This window comes from Vigna umbellata, chromosome 8 (assembly GCF_029865625.1).
Source record: "Vigna umbellata cultivar VRB3 chromosome 8, Vumbellata_1.0, whole genome shotgun sequence".
Lineage (NCBI taxonomy): Eukaryota > Viridiplantae > Streptophyta > Magnoliopsida > Fabales > Fabaceae > Vigna > Vigna umbellata.
In genome coordinates, this window is record NC_142172.1 from 36,152,529 (window position 1) to 36,172,438 (window position 19,910).

Genomic DNA, 19,910 nt, shown 5'->3' on the forward strand with positions numbered 1-19,910 from the left:
AGAACATGTTAGAAGTAGTAAAATTGAAATTGGGTCCTTAAGTATAGAAGTTGATGTTTTAAAAGACAACTTGATCTTAATCACTTTAGATTAGTAATATAAAGGGTTAGGATCATCTAGACAGGTGTAATTGAGCTTAATACACGAATTGGAGGTCTTAGAAGTTGGCCAAGAAGCCTAGAAATGGTAAGGGTTGGTGTGAGTGTGTGATTCTATAGAATTTGCGTTCTACAGATGATGCAGAGTCGCTATGCGAACTGTCTCGCATAGCGAGACCCTATAGAGAGTGCTCACTGTTTGAGTCATTCGTTGTGCGAGTTGGTGCACTGTGCGAATGACCAGAGGGTGTTGCTCTCTGTTTGTGGATTCGCCTAGCGAATCTTGTCGCTATGCGACTGGTGGTGGTCTGGAACCACTGCCCATTTAATTCGAAAGGCGAGTAGGGCGCATAACGAGAGTTTTAGGGGGGTTGGTCTTTGTCTGGGTTCTCGCATAGCGACCTGGATGCGCTATGCGAGGGACCCAAAGTCTGACACTTATTTAGACTTAATTCGCAAGGCGAGCTGGGAGGGTGCGCTATGTGAATAGCGCCAGTTTCGCCTTGCGAGGGTGGTGCGCTGTGCGAAATGTTCAGGGTTTTACTCTCTATTTTCTCTTTTATATTGTTTCACTTAAAGTTGAATGTTGTATGGTTTGTGAAGTATGTGTTGGAGCAAATTATATCGTATGATGTGATTCAAACATGTTGTATACTGTTAAAGTGAAAGTGTGTGTGATTCAATGGTATGATTGGTGACTCAAAGTATGTGGTTTTAAAAAGTATGGTTGATGGACGTAATTCCATGATCTTCAAGGAGAAGATCCATGGTGGTGCCCTTAGTTGTTTAGAATGAAAGTAGGAGCTCAGTCTTGGGGTCATCCTGAAACTCCAATGGTCTTTCTTCTCACGTAGAGAGGATTGAACCATGTGGTGAGGAGTAGTAGGAGGTCTTAGTCTTGGGGGCTTCTAGTATGCCTCAAGGCCCGGAACAGGCTAACCTCGTGAGTGTGGTAGGGTGGGGGAACCCAAGTTTCATAAGCCACCACGAGTGCAAGACCCGTCATAGCTCGACTATCATTCTAAAGTCCGGACGAGTCAAGTCTAGTATTCAACATGTTAGGATGCGTGTTTTTCTTGCTTGATTGAAGTTAACTCTTGCATGCATATTGTCATATTGTATGTTTTATTTTATATAATTAGCTCACCCTTGCTTGTTGTGTTCGTGCTATGTTTGGGTATGTTTTCTCTTGCGATGATCATCCACTTGGATGAGAGCAGATGGCGAGGAGATGCTCCTAGAGCAAACATTGGAGGAAGATAACGCTGAATCCTAGTACCATTAGGATCTCCTTACTTTAACTTTTGCATTTTAAAAACTGTAATATGTATAGCCCATGGTATGTTGGCAGACTTGAGTACATGAGCTTCACTTCCTAGTATTTTAAGGATGATTGTAATCCTAATACTCTGATATATGTTTCTAACTGTTTTCTATTATTATAATCTGATGACATCTTTATTATATATACACGTTGTATATTTTGAGATGTGACATGTGATGTATAAAACTACGGTGATAAAATTTTTATATGGAGTTTGTTACATTTCTACTACTGTGCAGAATTTTTTTTATAACATGGGCAATTAAGAATGCAACCGAGTATAGCTTATAATAAGTTTAACTTAATATTATTGTAAAGACTACCTTTTCTGTGAAAGAAAGACGGACTCGTGTATGTATAGAAAAGCGAAGAGGGTACGCAATCAGATAGATGAAATCTTAACTCTTAAGTTCTATTTTTGTGTCTTTATTGTACATAAATGTTAAAGAAAGCAAAAGAGAAAACAAATGGCTAATATAGATAAAACTACTACTAATATTCATTGTATGATGATGATTTAATTAAACAAACATTTTGTTTCTTTTATCGTTCCAATTTATAAGCATATTGAGATTGCAATATTGGACAATTTAAAAAAATTGAAAATAAGAGGAAAGTATAGTTAATGTCTTTTAAAAGTGTCAAGAATCAGACGGTTAGAATTATCAAATTTAAAGAACTTAGATCGAGTTATTTTTCTAATCCAGTAACTTTGCAATGCTATGTTTCAAATCTCTGTACGGAATAATTGAAATTAATTAAGTTCTTTTAATATCATGTCACATATTTAGTATCAAGTGATCTTTTCATTTTCTTTCTTTTCTTACCGGATGTTGTCTCTTTTTATTATGCAACATTAATTGTGGTTGAAACATTAAAGTTTGGGATTAGACTGATAATCACTGAATCAGACCCGAGGAGTGGAAAGGATCCCAGAATATTTGGTATCCGCCACCAACAATAATTTCTGATAATTGAATTTGTAAAGTAAATAATTATATAATATTAACAGGTGAAAATATAATTCTTAAAAATTAAGATCTCTGCTGTTAAAGGAAAAGCACCTTAGTTTGGTAACAAATAACAGTGAGATGAAAAGGAGAGAAATGAAGTGCTTTCCAACTCTGATTAAAATCTGTATCTAATAAAGTTTATATACCTGTTGTACATATTTTTTTTATATAATTTTTCCATTATTATTATAATACCATATTAATAATCCTCCATTACCCTCTTAGAATTAAGGGGACCCAACACCTTTTCTAGACTTCTTTTCAGTCAGTGGAAACATTGCAAGAAGGAAAGATTAAAGAAAATGATGTCTGAACAAAAGAGTATCAATGCCAGGGTTTGGAGAATTCCTAGTGTCATTGGATGTTGTTTTGCCACACTACATAATCATCAACCCAAAATATAAAGGTTGTATCTTTATGCTGATGAAGAAGAATACTAGAATGGCTCATATCATATCCATAATACAAGTATAGTATTATCCATTTTGGGATAAAAAAATTAAAACGCTCCCAACAATGTGAATTTGAAGACCATAAAATGGAACCAACAGTTAGCTTCCTAGGATCATAAAACCATTGAGTGTTGAGAAACTAAGGGACACCTACTCCAACATCTCTTTTGAATGTATTCACTACAACTATTTAGAACATTGGAAGAAAAAGTTAAAAAAATATCAGATATAAATAATCGGTTATGGAAATATGTGAAGTGATGATACACATTACAAAATTAATTAAAATTTAACCCATGTTTCACTATCTGTAGTATAACATAAAATGTGAAGAACACTGTAAAAGACTTATATATCAAATTTGGATTGGTAGAAAATAAAGAGGTTCCCAACTTTTAACATAAAAAATATATAAAAGAATATATATAAATGGAAAAAAAAGGAGTAAACGAGGGAATGAATGGGGCATGGAAATGATGGTCGCAAAGTGGTCCTCTTTCTTTCTCTCTCTTTCTCCCTCCACCTTCTTTCTTCACACCGATAATCTCGGCTCTTTCACTTTTCTTTCTACACTTTCTTTCGCTCTATCTGACTCACTTCTTTCGCTCCCACATGCCACAACCTCCTGATTCCTCTCAATTTCAGGTTTTTCCCTCTAACACCCTTTTGCTTTTTCAGTCCGAATTTCATGTTGTTTTGCTTCTTCAAGTGTTGCTTAATTCATTTCGATTCGATTTCGATGATGGGTATCTTCAATTTTAATTCTTGCCTTATGATTGTGTTTGTTTGTTTGGTTGGTTAGTACAATGAGAAGTGAAGTGAGAATCAATTTTTTTTTCGTTGGTGACAGTGACGGGTCTTTGTGGCTGTTCAAGATTGTAATTTGACCTTGTTCTTTACTACCCATTTAAGGGATTTGACTTGTACTGTGTGCAATTGAGTGTGCTTGATAGATATGTGGGGATCGCTGGTTGGGCTGAAGATCGGGGCTGCTTCTTTGAATTCCACGGTTTCTATGTTTTTTAAGCTTTTGAGTAATCTGAAAGTTTACCTCTGCTTCAATTGTCCAGTTTAAGTTTTTTGAACTAGACAGTGTATGGTTAATTTGTTTCCGGTAGTTTTCAAGCATTGCAAATTTGATCAAGGTTTTGAAGTCTAATTTGTTGTTAAATGCGTAACTTAGCTAATGTTGTCGTTGGTTGAGAAAACTTCTAATATTTTTAGTGCATAACAAGCAGGCTTAAGAGATTTCCAAAATGGATAAGTGCTGGTTCAGTAAACTAAAGCCAAAAGATAAAACACGGTCTTCAAAAAGCAAGGAAACTAAGGGCATTGCAAAAGAAGGGTCAAAACCCCCAACCAATGAAGTAGCACCTTCAAATGTGACCAAACAGAAGGTTGCAGCTGCAAAGCAGTATATAGAAAACCATTATAAGAAACAAATGAAGGACTTGCAGGAGAGAAAGGATCGGTATGTTTACTTTTATCTTATATTTTGGATCATTGTGATTGTATAATCTAAAGTTCCTGTTGACTAATTCTCTCATGTAAAGTAGTTGTTTTAACTTAGATATGGGCATCTCCCGGAAAATATAAATGAGGGATTTCTTTAGTTTTTTTGCTTGTCATTGTACAAGCCAAATAAGGAGCTAATCAGTATTCTTTGACGTTGGTATACAATCTTGTATGATGTGTGATTCTTGATATATTGTTCTGTAAAACTTTTCTCTACCGGAAAGATGGATCACTCATCATGACAGAATTGCTTTATTTTTGTTCTTGACATATTGTCTTATATTGTCTCTGATGGGCTGTAGTAGATTATGTGCACACAATTTCTGCAGATGGAAATTGTTGTAAGTTCTTAATAAGGCTAAACACATTATTCTTGCAGGCGTAATATGCTAGAGAAAAAGTTGGCAGATGCTGAAGTCTCTGAGGAAGAGCAGAACAATTTGCTTAAGTATTTTGAGAAAAAGGAGAGGGAATACATGCGCCTTAAGAGGCATAAAATGGGGGCTGATGATTTTGAGCCCTTGACTATGATTGGGAAGGGTGCATTTGGAGAGGTATAATCTACCTTTATTCATTAAAATTAAAAAAAAAATTATGTTTCTGATTTTTCACATGTCACAAAAGATTTTCCAGATAATTTGTGACTGCAATTTTTTTCTTTATAGGTCAGAGTATGCCGAGAGAAGGCGACTGGTCATGTATATGCTATGAAGAAACTTAAGAAATCAGAGATGCTTCGCAGAGGCCAGGTAACAGAATCATCAGGACTTGCTCTCGATGTTAAAATGAATGTTCTCTTGTTAGACTCATTGATTACTTTTTAACCCTGTTTAGGTGGAACATGTAAAAGCTGAGAGGAATCTACTTGCAGAAGTCGACAGCAATTGCATTGTAAAGCTTTATTGTTCCTTTCAAGATGAAGAGTTCTTATATCTCATAATGGAGTATCTGCCTGGTGGTGATATGATGACTTTGCTCATGCGGAAGGATATACTGACAGAAGATGAGGCCAGGTTCTATGTTGGGGAGACTGTCCTAGCCATAGAGTCAATTCATAAACATAATTACATTCATCGGTAAGCTCAAGCTGCAAATTCTAATTTTACACCATTAAAATCTTATTATATTAATTTTACAGTGGTCCTATTTTCTCACACATAGTAAAGGTATACTATTTTATTTCTTACATACGTTCCAGAGATATCAAGCCTGACAACTTGCTGCTAGATAGAAATGGTCACATGAAATTATCAGACTTTGGATTATGTAAACCACTAGATTGCAGTAATCTTCAGGAGAAGGACTTCTCTATTGGAAGCAACAGAAGTGGAGCCCTTCAGAGCGACGGACGCCCTTTGGCTCCTAAAAGAAGCCAACAGGAGCAACTCCAGCATTGGCAGAAAAATAGGCGAATGCTTGTAAGTCACTCAATATACATAAGCAGCCATTACAGCTTTATGCCTTGTTAACTTTCAGGTTATGATTTCGATTTTCTTCTTACCCTGTTAACTAACCTTGTATATTATATATTGTTGAGTTTAAGATGTATTTTTCTTAACAGGTATTTTTCATTTTGTATATACATTTGGGGACCACCTGCCCTCACTTGTGTTTTGACAAGGTGCTGACTCCTGTTTTCACAAGCTATGGCATTTGAAGCTTTTCTTTCTTTTCATTACTGCAGGCCTATTCTACAGTTGGAACACCTGACTATATTGCCCCCGAAGTCCTTCTGAAGAAAGGATATGGCATGGAATGTGATTGGTATTATCTACTTTTCCTTTTAAAAAATACCTTGAAGTTCCCTTGGTTTCTCTAGATTTTATATTATTTCAATATGTTCTGATGAGGTTGTGGTAATGCTTCTAGGTGGTCCCTGGGAGCAATAATGTATGAAATGCTAGTGGGGTACCCGCCCTTTTATTCAGATGAACCAATGTTGACTTGTAGAAAGGTAATGTTTAGATCAACTGCTGTTGAACAAGGATGAATATCCTTGAATTAGGATCACTGTTGAATTAGGATGAATTTTTTTGAGGTTTGACATGTGTAGCACATTGACTTCATTGAATTTTGGTAGATCACTGTGCCTAGGGAAAGCCTATATTGCTAAATGATAAGTACCACTTACCAGTATTTTTTACGACCTTATCATTGATATTTTGCCTGCAGATGGTTCTGAAAGGCTTAAAATTTTTGGCATTGTGTGAAAAAAAATTGGTGTTTTCCCAGTATCTTAATGCTGAGAATTGCATCTTTCTGTTCTCATTACCCCATCTACCCTTTTCTTCCCTTTCTTATAGTAGAGGATGGTCACAATATATTTTAGACCATTCATATGTTGACTGGTGTTGAAGTTTTTAAGTAATAAGAGACAGCGTGCCTTAGTTATTAATAATTTGTGACATGAGCATCATGATTCCTTGTATGTCTTCCTTTTACTCTTTTTTTTTTTACTTTCATCAATTATGTTCATGTTGTGTTTGACACCTTCAAATTTGCAGATAGTAAATTGGAGAAATTATTTAAAATTTCCTGAAGAAGTTAAACTTTCAGCAGAGGCCAAGGATCTTATTAGTAGACTCCTTTGTAATGTTGAGCAAAGGCTTGGAACGAAAGGGGCTGATGAAATAAAGGTGGCGTGGTGTATTATTTTCAGAATTGTATAGTTTACTTTGGGTTACAGTTGACATAATTGGCTGATTTGTTATTCCCAGGCTCACCCATGGTTCAAAGGCATTGAATGGGACAAATTGTACCAAATGAAAGCTGCTTTTATTCCTGAGGTTAACGATGAACTAGATACTCAAAATTTTGAGAAGTTTGAAGAGGTATATTATACATGTTTATTTTCATAGGTATAGATGTGGTTTTTATCTGTCGGTACTAACCTCCTGCTGCTTAATTTACTATTGATGTGTAGGTTGACAACCAAACTCAACCTTCCTCAAAATCAGGCCCATGGAGAAAGGTTGGTTCTAATTATTATTGAAATTTTGAAAATTGTTAGTGTATTATAGCTGTGGTCATTGTGGTGATGTTTTGAATTGACACTATTTACTACGTGGACTTTCAGTATCCCAGTTCTTCTTCTTTGAAGATTAATTAAGATGTGAGATAATGGGTTGTGTAAATAATAAAACTGCTGCAATACGCTCGTAACCTATGTGTGTCTTTTCAGATTTATCTATCTGGTGGTTTGTCTATTATTTTTCAGTGTTTATCATCCCCAGATAGCACCATAGTGTCTAAATCTAAAAATGCTTCTTGTCGGTGTCTAACTCTACAAATGCCACAAAAGCCGAGTGATTGCTATTTTAGATATTATAATGCAAACTAAATAAATTATACTGCACATATAAACACAATTACGAACAATTCAAAGAAAATTACAAGCCCAAATATGTCTAAACAATGTCTTAACTGGATATCTAACATGAAGCCCCTCATTGTTGTCCACTTCAATTTGGATTAATTGGCCCAACTTGGGTTCCCCTTCCATATTTTTTTCTTGAGATTGAATATGTGGATCACCTCTTGTATGAAGCCTCCTTTGCCTTAGTCATATGTCCTCCTAACACAATTAAAGGATCGTCCTTCTGAGCTTTCCTCTTTTCTCTTGATGGCCTTCCTCTTGTCTAAGGTCTTTTGATAGTTTGACTAACTTTCATTTGATTGAATAGTTTTCTTTGGATTGCTTCTGTTGTTATGCTACTGGCAAGCTATCAATTGAACCCCTATGTTTGCAGATGGAAAAATTTGCTTTAGATGATGACATTGGGATTTTATCCAAATTTTGGTTATAGTAACTCTAAATACAAATGCATCTTTATTTAAATTCATTGATGACTAGTGTTGATGAGGAATGTTCAAGTCTGGATTTGTAACTTGACATGTTATTTTCTGCAGATGCTGTCGTCTAAAGATGTTAACTTTGTTGGGTACACATATAAGAACTTTGAAATTGTGAATGATGATCAACTACCTGAAATTGGTAAGTACATTTTCATTTGTGTAACATATTTTGTTTATGCTTTGTTTAAACCCTTTTGTCTCATTTTCCTAATTTTGCGTTTTATAATAATAAGAATTTTGTCTCATTTTCATATTTTGCGTTTTATAATAATAAGAAAGTTCCAAAGTTCCTCTTTAAGATATTGCTTCTAATATCTAATATTTTTTTTACTCGATGTGAATCTAATGGAAGGTTTTGTGCCCTATCAATTTTATTGTATTTAACTTTGTCTAATTGAGCTTTTTATTGTGGGGGCACAAATGAAGTGTTTAGCGCTAGGGTTTTATCGAGTAATGTTCTTTGATAAACATACACTTCTGCTGTGACTCAGTTTTAACATTCGATATTGTACAATACTTTGTATAATTTGTGCAAACATTTTACCTTCTAATAATTCATGTACTGGACTCTACTTTTTAAGTTTTATCAACAGTCGTCAGCCCTTTTAAACCCATTTGATTGTGTCCTTTAAAGCAACAAACCTGTGGGGAAAAAATGGTGCATCTTACTGAAGAAAGAAACTATATATATATATATATATATATATCATGTTAATGCTACCACTTGCAAAATTCTTGTTGATACATCCAATTGACTATAATTTCAATAAAATGTGATTTTATTGAAGACCATGTTGCAGAACCTTGATGCTTACAATAGCTATGCATTTCTTGTTTTCATTACTCCCGTCACGTGCCAAGTTTATTGTTCTTTTCCAAATTGATTCATCATACACTAATCTTCACAAACAATATGGATGTGTTCAGCTGAATTGAAGAAGAAGAGCACAAAAACTAAGCGACCATCTATCAAGACCCTATTTGGTAAGCATGTGCCTGTTGTTTTATGCCTTTGACCACTATATTATGTTGGTTTATTTGAGATCATTCACTTCACTTATAAGTAGTAATGCTGTGATAGCAAATACCTCCATCGTAGAACTATGCATCCTTCTTCATGACATTATGGCGTGGTTTCTCACACCCCTGAAATTTTACCATATTGAACCTGTTTTCAGGTGATAATTTAAAAGTTATGTGAGTGATAGTAAACTACCGATATTTGTGTTAATGAGGTTATCTCAAGTAATAGATCAGCAATTTATGGAAAAACATTCAAATATAAGTTATATTTGCTCAAGGCAACAATAATCGAATTTGATCCTGGATCAGGGAAAAAGAGTGCAGAATATTGAAATTGGAAAACCATGTTGTTTAGTAGAATAAATTTATGTTACTATTGATGTTGAACAATTAAAGTTCATGAGCAAAGGGAAAAAATGCCTTCCCTTTTGCATATAATAGAGATAACAGCTATTTAAACATTGAGGCTTAAAAGCTTGAAAGTTTTAACTGTCTTGTGGTTATTAAGTTGAGCTAATCACTTGCTGCAGATGATGAATCAGCAACGGTTGCTAATCAACCTGCCCAGGGGAGCTTCTTAAAACTCTTACCTACTCAACGTGAAGTTCCAGTGAAGAATGAATCTCAATGATCTGAGTTAGTATATTTTGCAGGGCTTTTACATGGCCATTGAGGTATGACCAGATGCCAGAGTTGAATACTGATTGTTTTAGTCTTTCCCACATTCTTTTGTTAGTTTGGCGTGGATAGTTATGGGAGCAAAGGCTCTGAAACTTTGTCGTTTTGGATAGCTGGGTTTTGGGTTGATTATATTTGTCTGTAGAAAAAAAGTCTTGAAAGGTATATATTCTTTACATTTTTGGTTGGTGTTGTATTCTTTTGTTCACCATTTATGAAGCTGCAATGTATTGAGAATCCAAGTTATTTCTTGTAATTAAGTTACTGCTGACGTGCTGACAAGAAAGTGCAATTCTCACATTCTTTTACTATCATGTAGAAATTCATTACTTTCCAAGGTAACATTTTCGTTTGAACCTCACTTCAAAAGTTCTAACCTTTATATCTTTGTGCTCATTTTTTCTTCATTTCACAATTTCTTTTATGGGCTTGGGAGGGGGAAGGGGAACACCCTACATAACCTATTTTTTCAATATTAGATAATGCTTGAATATCCACATTCATTCCTTATTTATTGTTTCTTCAAGATAAAATAGTCCTTGCAATAGATTGGGTTGGTATCACCAATTTTAAATGCAAATGCAAATGAGGTGATGAACTAACCACGTAACTTATCTAGCAAAATGAACATACATTCCTCCTGAAACATATACTCCTCCACAACCCATAATGAGTGGCATCTAGCCAAGTCAATCTTATCTGTTATCTCAGTCCATTCGTAAATAAATTCATTCAATTCTTCAATTATGTAAATAAAATTTTCAGCATTTGGTGATAAATTGTGACATCCATCACATCAAAAAGTCATTTGATACACAAGAAAACATTGAGGCTTTGAGATCTTGGTTATGTTTATTGTCATATGTCATCAGAGAAAAGACGGAAGAAACTGCCAAAAACTTGTGATATTGGCTTGAAATGGGAAGGGAGAGAGTTTCAAGTTTCTAAAACAATACTACTTCCTCGACTTATTATAAGACACCCTTAACTAAATAAATTTTATAGATTTCTAAAAAATTATATTGTTTTACCTATTTTTATAGTATTTATTTCAAAAATCTTACTAATGCTTTCAGACATCGGTGTAATAATATTTCACGTAAACTAAAGCACAACTTATAACTCTCTTCCATAAAGACAAGCTCCAAAGCATATATAAAAAGCTATTATTAGAGACAAATACAAAAGTGACAAGTTACTTCTCTTATAAATTTAATTATTTTTATATTTGCATTCGACAAATTTTCTTTTTTTCCTGAATTTAACAAACAAATTAGTTTGATTTAATGAACTTTTGTACACAATCAAAATGCAACACGCATTTTCTATCACATAGGTAGGCTCCAACAAACTTTTAACCATTTATAAGTAAATTTAAGATAAATCTAAATAAACTATAAATCTCACTTTTTCAAAAGCATAAATAAACTCTTCACTTGAGTGTCCGACTTTTATTACTGACTAATTTTTACAAAAATATATGGTTGATTATTTTAAGTGGATAGTCTGCTTCAATTAATCACATTTTATTTTCATGGATTGAAAATTAAAACAAATTATTTATTTTGGTGGTGTAAAATAATTTATTTATTTAAATGAATAAAACATTTATGTAGTATCTATAAATAATGTTGTCACTGGCGTTAGTTTGGACAGGCGTCCATTTTCTTCCTCCTCCAGCCTCACATTAGCTATTCTTTCTATGTTCTCTCTATCTCTCATATCACTTTCTTTTCTTTTCTTTTCTTTTTTCCGAATCTGAAATTTTTCCTACAAAATCTACTTCCTGTCCTCAAAGACAGATCCGAAGGTGGATGCCAAATCTATCACCCCTATTTACCCGAGAATATCGTACCAATTAGATTCCTCTTCCTTCTACATTACTGCATTTTTTCACACTATTAGTCGCAATAGAACATAATTTAGTTTATCTACTCACTGCTAGTTCGTTTTTTTTTCCCTATCCTTTTCGCCATTCGATCTCTTTTCGTCGTAGAAGAGGAGAAGGGGTTTCTTTGAGCGACCCCACAATCGCAGTGGGTGTTTTGTAGATTCTAGTTCCTGATCTTACTTCCGTTGATCAAAAGTTTTTTCTTATGATTTTTACGGTACTGGGATTAGCATAGCCTGAATTTTTGAGTTATAAATATAGTTTCGGATCTTTGGGTTACTGGCAAATCTTGTTGGATCTGAGATTGTGCTGTAAATAATGCTCAATCGTTGATGAGATACTGGGAATAGGCAAATTTTTTTGTTTGAGTTGTGTAGTAGAGTGCTTTTGTAACTTAACAAGGATCGGGAGATTGGGTTTGTATCATGGATCATGTTATTGGTGGAAAGTTCAAGCTTGGTAGGAAGATTGGGAGTGGATCGTTTGGCGAGCTTTACCTAGGTTAGTATACAGAGAATTTTGTTTTTGTATCATTAGTATTTGGATTTAACATCTTTCTTGATCTTCTGGTATTTTTGTGTTTTTTCAGGTGTTAATGTACAAAGTGGGGAGGAAGTCGCTGTTAAGCTAGTGAGTGCAATTTTTTGAGTTCTATTGGGTCTTTGATTGATATTTTTATTTTTATAATATTTGTTTTTCATAGAACATAGATCAATGTTTTTTGTTGTTGAACTGAAGTAATTGATATGCTTTTGTTTGCTGGTGGCTTAACCGTCAGCTGAGTCATAGGGCAATATTTGCGGGTTTTGTTATTTGTGCATGCTTCTGTTGCCTTGTGTTACATGAGAAGTTAGCTTTATAAGAAAGGGGTTTTAGGATAACTATTGTTGATCGGAAATTTTAAAGGGGATTAGCAGATTCCTCCGTGGCATTTGGCAGCCATGAAAAATACAGTGTTATAACAATACACTGATGGGTCATATGCTTTTCAGTAGGTATACCACTGATCAAAGACTGTTTCAACACGTGTATGTAATTTTCCAAGGTCAACTGCCTAAAATATGTCTTAAATGATTATCATGCTGTATTTTTATATATTGGCAAGTGGGAAAGCATAACAAATATTGCTGTCTAAGATTTGATTTACATACTTTGTTTGACACGCTGTTTCATGCTCCTCTATTAATGGATGTTTATTTGGACCCCAATTCTCTTGTTTTAACAGGAATCTGTGAAGACCAAGCATCCCCAGCTTCACTATGAGTCTAAATTGTATATGCTTCTCCAAGGGGGAAGTAAGTTTTCATCCTTTCACCATTTTTTTCCAATCTTTACTTTATCAACTTCTTTTCTTGCAGGCTAGACTTGCATTTCTTTAGTTTACTGTCATGAAATGAAATTAGGCTATAAGCTCTTTAATTTTTTTTTTGAAGCTGGTATACCCCATCTAAAATGGTTTGGAATTGAGGGTGACTACAATGTCATGGCTATTGACCTCCTTGGGCCTAGTCTTGAAGACTTGTTTAACTATTGTAATAGGAAATTATCTCTGAAAACAGTTCTGATGCTGGCAGATCAGCTAGTAAGCATGGCTTTAATTTCAACAAAGTTATACTTTGGGCAGAAAGCTGCTATATTTTTACTCTTTTCCTCTATTTGGTTCACCTAGATAAACAGAGTTGAGTACATGCACTCCCGGGGTTTTCTGCATCGAGATATAAAGCCTGACAACTTTTTAATGGGTTTAGGCCGGAAGGCAAATCAGGTATTTTTGTCTATACCACATTTATTTTAATTAAGTCTTGTCCTGTTGTGTGTTTATGCATGGCATCCCTCCTGTATTATCAAGTAGTTTCAGTTATGATTTAATATTATGATTAAATTGTTTTCACACTATGGATATACGGAGACTTCAATGTTGCTTTAAATTTGTAGCGATCTCGTGTAGTAGCCATTGGATATGAAATTTATTATTCAGAACTTTAATGCTGTAAGTGTAAACAAGCTTACCTTACTTTATATGTTTATGATAGTTATTTGACAAAAACTTGATCACAACTTGTGACGAGAAATAAAATTTTATTACCCTGAATCTCGATTTTAATGAAATAGAATGACAAAGAGAGGATGAAGAATACAGAGCGGAAAATATACTTCTACCCCTGCATTGGAGAGACATGCACTCTCACAAGCCAAATCCTTTCACAAGACGCGTCTACTAACTTTCCCTGCTTCCTGCTTCATATTTATTATCTTCTTCCCTCCTGGCTGTTACAATTAATTGTCTATTTGAGCAAACAGCATTTATTCTCTTTTGATTCTGACTTATACAATTAATTGTCTATTGGGTTGTAACGACTGCTGCTCACTCCTTAATATTGTAATATCTGTTCTCTGCCTTATTTCTCCTACTATAAACCTTCTCTAGGGAAGTTTTCCTACTTGTTCAATGCATTTTTTTATTCCAGTATTTCTATTCTTTGCGAGGCCATAGTTAGAATAAGTTGATTTCTCTTCTTCTGAATGATGCTGTTCAGAATGCATTGTTTTGTTCAGTATTTCTAGTTGTTTGATATTCTTATTTCTAATTTTGAGCAAAATATTTTGATCAAGGTTTTTAACATTTTTTTACACTTCAACGCAAGACCCTTTAGTCTTTCTACCTTGTCTTCATTAAAGTTTTCTCCTCCCCCCATTTTCACAAATCTCCATGGCTTCACAAGAATTAGTTATTCCTCCAAGATTGTGGTTTTAATCCTTAGCTACACTCTGTTACTTCTGGACTGTATGTTTTGGTAAATAGTTGAACAAACCAGTTCAGCTATGGTGTTGCTAATCCCTTATGAGCTTTGTATATTGGTTACTGTTACCCTTCTCCTATGAAAACTCGTTTTCAAATATTTAAGATTTGTTGTATAGACCTTTGAATTGGAAACAACGTACATTCGAAATAATTGAACTGTATAACATTATAGCTTGGTTGCTAAATCTGTTAATTGGAGCTCTCTTTAACTTTCTGTAAACCATGGCATGATTTTGCAACTAAACCTTTGGTTCTCTTATTTTTATTTTTATTTCTTTTATACGTATTTTTTTCAGTTTATGTTTGATTTTAGTTTCACTCTACTGCTCCCTCTCTTGTTGTGCCTAATTAATTTTTTTTAATAATTTAATGCTTTATAAGACGAAGTTGTGTTCCTGGTACTGTATAAAACCAAACTACTCACTATTCCAGTTTACTTAAGGTTGGACTATTATCAATCTCGTAAATTATGAAGGCTTCCAAACAAATTCAGTCCCTAACAGTATCATATAAACTCAGTCTGTAAAGAAAAGGGAGGTTAATTTACAATGAATCTTTGAATTTATTTTCTGCCAGATAGGTGTCATGCATTAAATAACTAAGTTGGTTTTGGTTAATGTTCTTTCTTTCTGTTTTTTTTCTGTTTTTTTTTTATAATTTGAAGGTATACATAATTGATTATGGTCTTGCAAAAAAGTACCGGGACCTTCAAACACATAAGCATATACCATACAGGTAATAATTTCGAGATTTTGTTTGGGCAGGCTCTGCAGCTTGTTTTCATTTCATCTCATCCCTTCAATATATATACATAGCAAACCCAATACAATATGTACTACGTATACCTCAATAATTCAGATCCACAACTAGTTATTCTAAAGATACATCGTATAAGTGTTCTGTCATATAGCTGTGGTGCTTAGTAGGGATTAAGCTGATGGGTGGAATTTGAGTTTTAGACATTACTTTTCTTTTGTGAATGGTCATTATACTTTATTTTTTTCAGGGAAAACAAAAACCTCACTGGAACTGCTCGTTATGCAAGTGTTAATACTCATTTGGGAGTTGGTGAGTGAGGTTATTTATTGTGGGCTTGCTGCGTGTAGCTTCTAATCAATAAATTTTTCTTAAGCTTTTTAAAGTCAAAATGGATATAAGTTTATAACAATCTTGTAATAATTTGTGCAGAGCAAAGCAGAAGAGATGATCTAGAATCTCTTGGTTATGTGCTCATGTACTTTTTGAGAGGAAGGTCAGTTGAAATACTGTTTTCTTTTTTTTCTCTGCAGTAATCTTTGTTATATTTTAACATTTTTGGCTTTTGTGTTCCAGTCTCCCGTGGCAAGGCTTGAAAGCTGGCACTAAAAAGCAAAAGTATGACAAGATAAGTGAAAAGAAGATGCTTACTCCAATAGAGGTGTTGTTATTATTTGTTCAGAGGCAGTTTTTATGTGAATTTTCTAACAATTAGAAAATTTGGTGTTTATTTATATTAGGTTGATTAATGTTTTTTGATGACTTAATCATCAGTAGAATTTGTTCAGTGCTGGCATTTTTTGGGAATATTTTTCTTTAACCAAGTAGAATTGGTTGTGCAATTAATTAATTTTTTCTTTTATATTGTCTGTTGCAAAGAATTTATTGTGTGGGTTTCTGAGACAGGTCTTATGCAAGTCCTATCCATCGGAATTCACATCATACTTCCACTATTGCCGATCATTGCGGTTTGAAGATAAGCCCGATTACTCTTATCTTAAGAGACTCTTTCGAGACCTATTCATCCGAGAAGGTTAACTTTGCACAAATAACCTTTGATGTTTCCTTGTGAGTAATAATTTTCTAAGACTTTGAAGCTCTTGCTTTCTCAGGGTATCAGTTTGACTATGTATTTGATTGGACAATGTTGAAGTATCCACAAATTGGATCCAGCTCTAGAGCTCGAGTTAGTTCTTCTTAGCTAGCGTAGTATCATTATTTTTCTAGCAGAAGTTAAAGTTCTTTTTAATCATTTGTTTGCCACATCTTCAACAGCCTAGTGGGAAACCAGTCATAAACCCAGGGCAATCAGGAGAACGACCTTCAGGTTTCATCTGTCTACAGTTTTTCCAGTAGCCTGTTGTTACTTGTGTTCATAGTCCTTAAAATTTTATTTAGTATTCTGCATGTTTATGAGCTTTTATTCTCATCATATGTTTGAAATTGATTATTTTGTCCTGTTCAAAATATTTCTCTGTACATTGTGCATGACCGAGAAGTGCTTTCATCAACTAATGACTAAGACTTGTATTCCAGTTATACCAGAGATTCGAGATAGATTCTCAGGTGCAGTTGAGGCATTTGCGAGGAGGAATGGCTCTGGACTTGGTCTACACGGTGATCATTCTAGGCATAAGTCTTCTGACGATGCGCCTTCTTCGTCTAAAGATGTGGTTAGTATCTTCTTAGTCATCATTTTCTGTGTGTATATGATATGAATTGGTTACCTTCAAACTTTTACGGGACTCTTATACTTAGTCCCGTTATCCTCTGCAGCAAGCTGATCCTGAGAGGCCTCGGAGTTCTTCTCGTAATGGCAGTTCTTCAAAGAAGCTTGTCTTGTCAAGCAGACCAAGCTCTTCCGGTGAGCCCAGTGAAAGCCGTGTTAGCCGACTGGTCTCAAGCAGTGGCAGACTATCAACAACTCAGAGACTTCAACCTAGTTCTGAGTCTAAAACATCTCTAACTCGGACTTCGGGGACAAGACTTGGCCGTGATGATGCCCTCAGGAGCTTTGAACTCCTGTCACTTAGCACAGGGAAAAGGAAATGAAGAACTTTGTGTCGATGGTCTTAGTTCTTCTGCGCTGAAAGTTTCCTTTGAGATGTCGACACATGTTAATTGCTCTGTATATTTCCATCCAATGCTGAGGCTAAAGCTCTCCCAAACTTCTTCACGAAGATTTGGCAGACTCTTCTTCTACCTCTTCAGATGTTCTTCCATGATTATTTCAGCATGGACCCATTCATGAAGAGATGCTATGTTACTTAAGGAATTTGTTAATATATGGCTACTTGTAAGTTGTAATAAATTCGTTCTCTATTTATCTGTAAAATGAATGAAAAAGAATCTGCAGAAGTGCTTTTGGAACTTTTAGAACTTTCTATTCATATTTCGAACCCAGAGCATTTGAGGAATGACATTATTGGTTTCAATTATGAATACAAGAATGAAAATACCTTGGGAAAATTTAGCCAATATCCAATTATGCATTGATATCGGTAAGAATTAAATTCATAGCATGTTACACTAAAGGTGGTCCCAGTATTGAGACCTTGTTCACTTGAGTGGATTTGAGAGAGAGTAATTGAGGGGATTTGAGAGGATTTGAAAATAAATTTTTTTGTTGTTTATTTGAGTCAATTTGGAGGTAAGTGAGAATGAATTTGGAAGTAAAGATTGTGACAATTAGTGTAGGATTAGATTGACGTGACAGATTAAAAAAATTTACTTCCAAATCCAATCTCATTTACCTCCAAATTCATTCAAATAATCAACAAAAAAAATTATTTTCAAATCCCCTCAATTACTCTCCCTCAAATCCACTCAAGTGAACGAGGCCTGAGTCTTGTCTTGGTCCATGGGAATGACAGTCTGAAAATGAAAAAAAGGAATGGTAATTATTTCAGATCAATTTTGGTTCTACAATAATATATATGTATTATATGAATAAAAGATTAACTATTTTACACTAAATTTTAATACAACTTTGTTTTGAACAATATTTTTAAAGTATAATTTATTTTACTTAATTATTATTTCCTTAAAAATCAATTATGTAAAATTAAAACTGTATAGGTTGATCAAAAACAGCAGAAAATCCAAACATAATATATATATAGTTAGAAACTATAATTAAAAATCCATGGCATACAATCAATGTAACTAGGTTGACTGCGTGAAAGTTTGAGCCATCCAATAGAGGGAAAAGTAAGAGTATAAAAAAAAATTAGAAAATATCTGTCTGAAGTCCAACTAAATTACTAAGAGAGAGAGAGAGAAAAGCAAGTCAGGAAGTACTATTGTATGAAAAAAATAAAATGCATTACAAATATCTGCATGCTTTTGTCATCCCAATTCTCATGAGACCATTATATTGTTTATTTTAAGTTTAAATTGATAAATAATATAAAAGTCATAGTTAAAATATTATTTACTTTTTGATTTGAAGATGTATTGTTTAAGAAAGTCGAAAAGTATTGAAAGTGTGAAAAAAGAGATTCAAATCACGAAAAATAAAATAAAAGTTGGATGCTAAAATTTTTGGTGTGAAGAAAGTAAATATAATAATAATATTTTTTTTAATTTATTGCATATAAAGAATAATAAAATGTATTAAAATATATTTTAATTTATTAAATTAAACTAATAACATCATTCATAATTTTCTTTTTTTCACTTTCTCTTAATTCAAACAATCTCACTTTTATTTCATCTTTTTTCTTAGATTTACCTTTCTCAAACTCATCATTCAATTCAAGCATAAGTTAAAAAACACAAAATAATGTGAATAAAAATAACTTTTATCTCACTTTATATATTGACAGGAGTTTAAGAATCAAAATCAAATTTTAAATTGATATTATTATCATGTTAAACATAGCATACTACTAACCTATTATAATCTTATCTTAAGTTTGTTTTTATCTTTTAACCTTTTGTTAATTCACTATTTAACTTTAAGGTGTACAAAATATTAAAAGTTTCACTGTCATTTTATCATTATTGAAACACTCAAACATAAAAGATAAGTCATAAAATGTCAATTAAAGAAGGACAAAAGAAGTAACATTTTTTAAAGATAATTATAATGTAGTAAGAAACAAGACTTAAAAGTAGAACTCTTTAAACATTTTTAATTCTTAAACTAAAATGAAATTTTTTTCATTGATAATAAATGTGAACTTTAATTAAAGTCAAACACTGAAAATATTTAGATATTTAAGAAAGCTAATTTCATTACTTATAATTAGATTGTTATATTAAAATTTTATTTTTGAATATTAATGCTATTTTTTCATATTATAGGCAAATTATCTTAATTTTTTACATTTTCATCTCAAAACCCCGTTGAAACTAAACCTGTAAAATAAAATAGTTTTCTCTATTTTCCCACCCGAAAAAAAATTCAAAATTATTCTGGCAGGTAAAAGAAAGGTTTGGTAATCAGCAATCACTCACTCACTCGCTCTCTCTCGACAGTTTCAGTTGGTACAGTGCGT

At 33.6% G+C, this 19,910-nt stretch overlaps 2 protein-coding genes across 4 annotated transcripts; both read left to right on the forward strand.

Moving 5' to 3' along the window:
• Positions 1-3,343: 3,343 nt before the first annotated feature.
• Positions 3,344-10,269, forward strand: LOC124819688 (uncharacterized). Of its 3 annotated transcripts, XM_047291245.2 has the most exons (15): positions 3,344-3,532; positions 3,738-3,896; positions 4,126-4,358; positions 4,782-4,956; positions 5,068-5,151; positions 5,237-5,478; positions 5,601-5,820; positions 6,087-6,166; positions 6,272-6,356; positions 6,907-7,038; positions 7,120-7,233; positions 7,326-7,373; positions 8,312-8,396; positions 9,185-9,241; positions 9,811-10,269. In XM_047291245.2, the coding sequence occupies exons 3-15, from the start codon at positions 4,144-4,146 to the stop codon at positions 9,909-9,911; spliced, it is 1,638 nt and encodes a 545-aa protein (XP_047147201.2). In that variant the 5' UTR covers positions 3,344-3,532; positions 3,738-3,896; positions 4,126-4,143; the 3' UTR covers positions 9,912-10,269. The 3 variants fall into 3 exon arrangements, with proteins under 3 accessions (XP_047147201.2, XP_047147200.2, XP_087952541.1); XM_047291244.2 differs by lacking the exon at positions 3,738-3,896; XM_088096415.1 differs by lacking the exon at positions 3,738-3,896 and having other exon boundaries at positions 5,688-5,820.
• Positions 10,270-11,614: 1,345 nt separating this feature from the next.
• On the forward strand, positions 11,615-17,787 carry LOC124819690 (casein kinase 1-like protein 10). Its single transcript, XM_047291246.2, has 14 exons — positions 11,615-12,350; positions 12,439-12,479; positions 13,075-13,144; positions 13,283-13,431; positions 13,519-13,614; positions 15,317-15,387; positions 15,659-15,720; positions 15,841-15,904; positions 15,985-16,069; positions 16,315-16,441; positions 16,521-16,594; positions 16,684-16,735; positions 16,945-17,081; positions 17,185-17,787. Exons 1-14 carry the CDS (start codon positions 12,275-12,277, stop codon positions 17,458-17,460), a joined length of 1,380 nt encoding a protein of 459 aa, XP_047147202.1. The 5' UTR covers positions 11,615-12,274; the 3' UTR covers positions 17,461-17,787.
• The last annotated feature ends 2,123 nt before the right edge of the window (positions 17,788-19,910 follow it).

Bases quoted from the DNA above. Each gene is read 5' to 3' on its own strand.
- LOC124819688 (XM_047291245.2), top strand. From the start codon at position 4,144: ATGGATAAGTGCTGGTTCAGTAAACTAAAGCCAAAAGATAAAACACGG. The intron at 4,957-5,067 runs GTATAATCTACC...TTTTCTTTATAG, and splicing joins GGAAGGGTGCATTTGGAGAG to GTCAGAGTATGCCGAGAGAA. The intron at 5,479-5,600 runs GTAAGCTCAAGC...CATACGTTCCAG, and splicing joins AAACATAATTACATTCATCG to AGATATCAAGCCTGACAACT.
- LOC124819690 (XM_047291246.2), top strand. From the start codon at position 12,275: ATGGATCATGTTATTGGTGGAAAGTTCAAGCTTGGTAGGAAGATTGGG. The intron at 12,351-12,438 runs GTTAGTATACAG...GTGTTTTTTCAG, and splicing joins GTTTGGCGAGCTTTACCTAG to GTGTTAATGTACAAAGTGGG. The intron at 16,736-16,944 runs GTTTCATCTGTC...CTTGTATTCCAG, and splicing joins ATCAGGAGAACGACCTTCAG to TTATACCAGAGATTCGAGAT.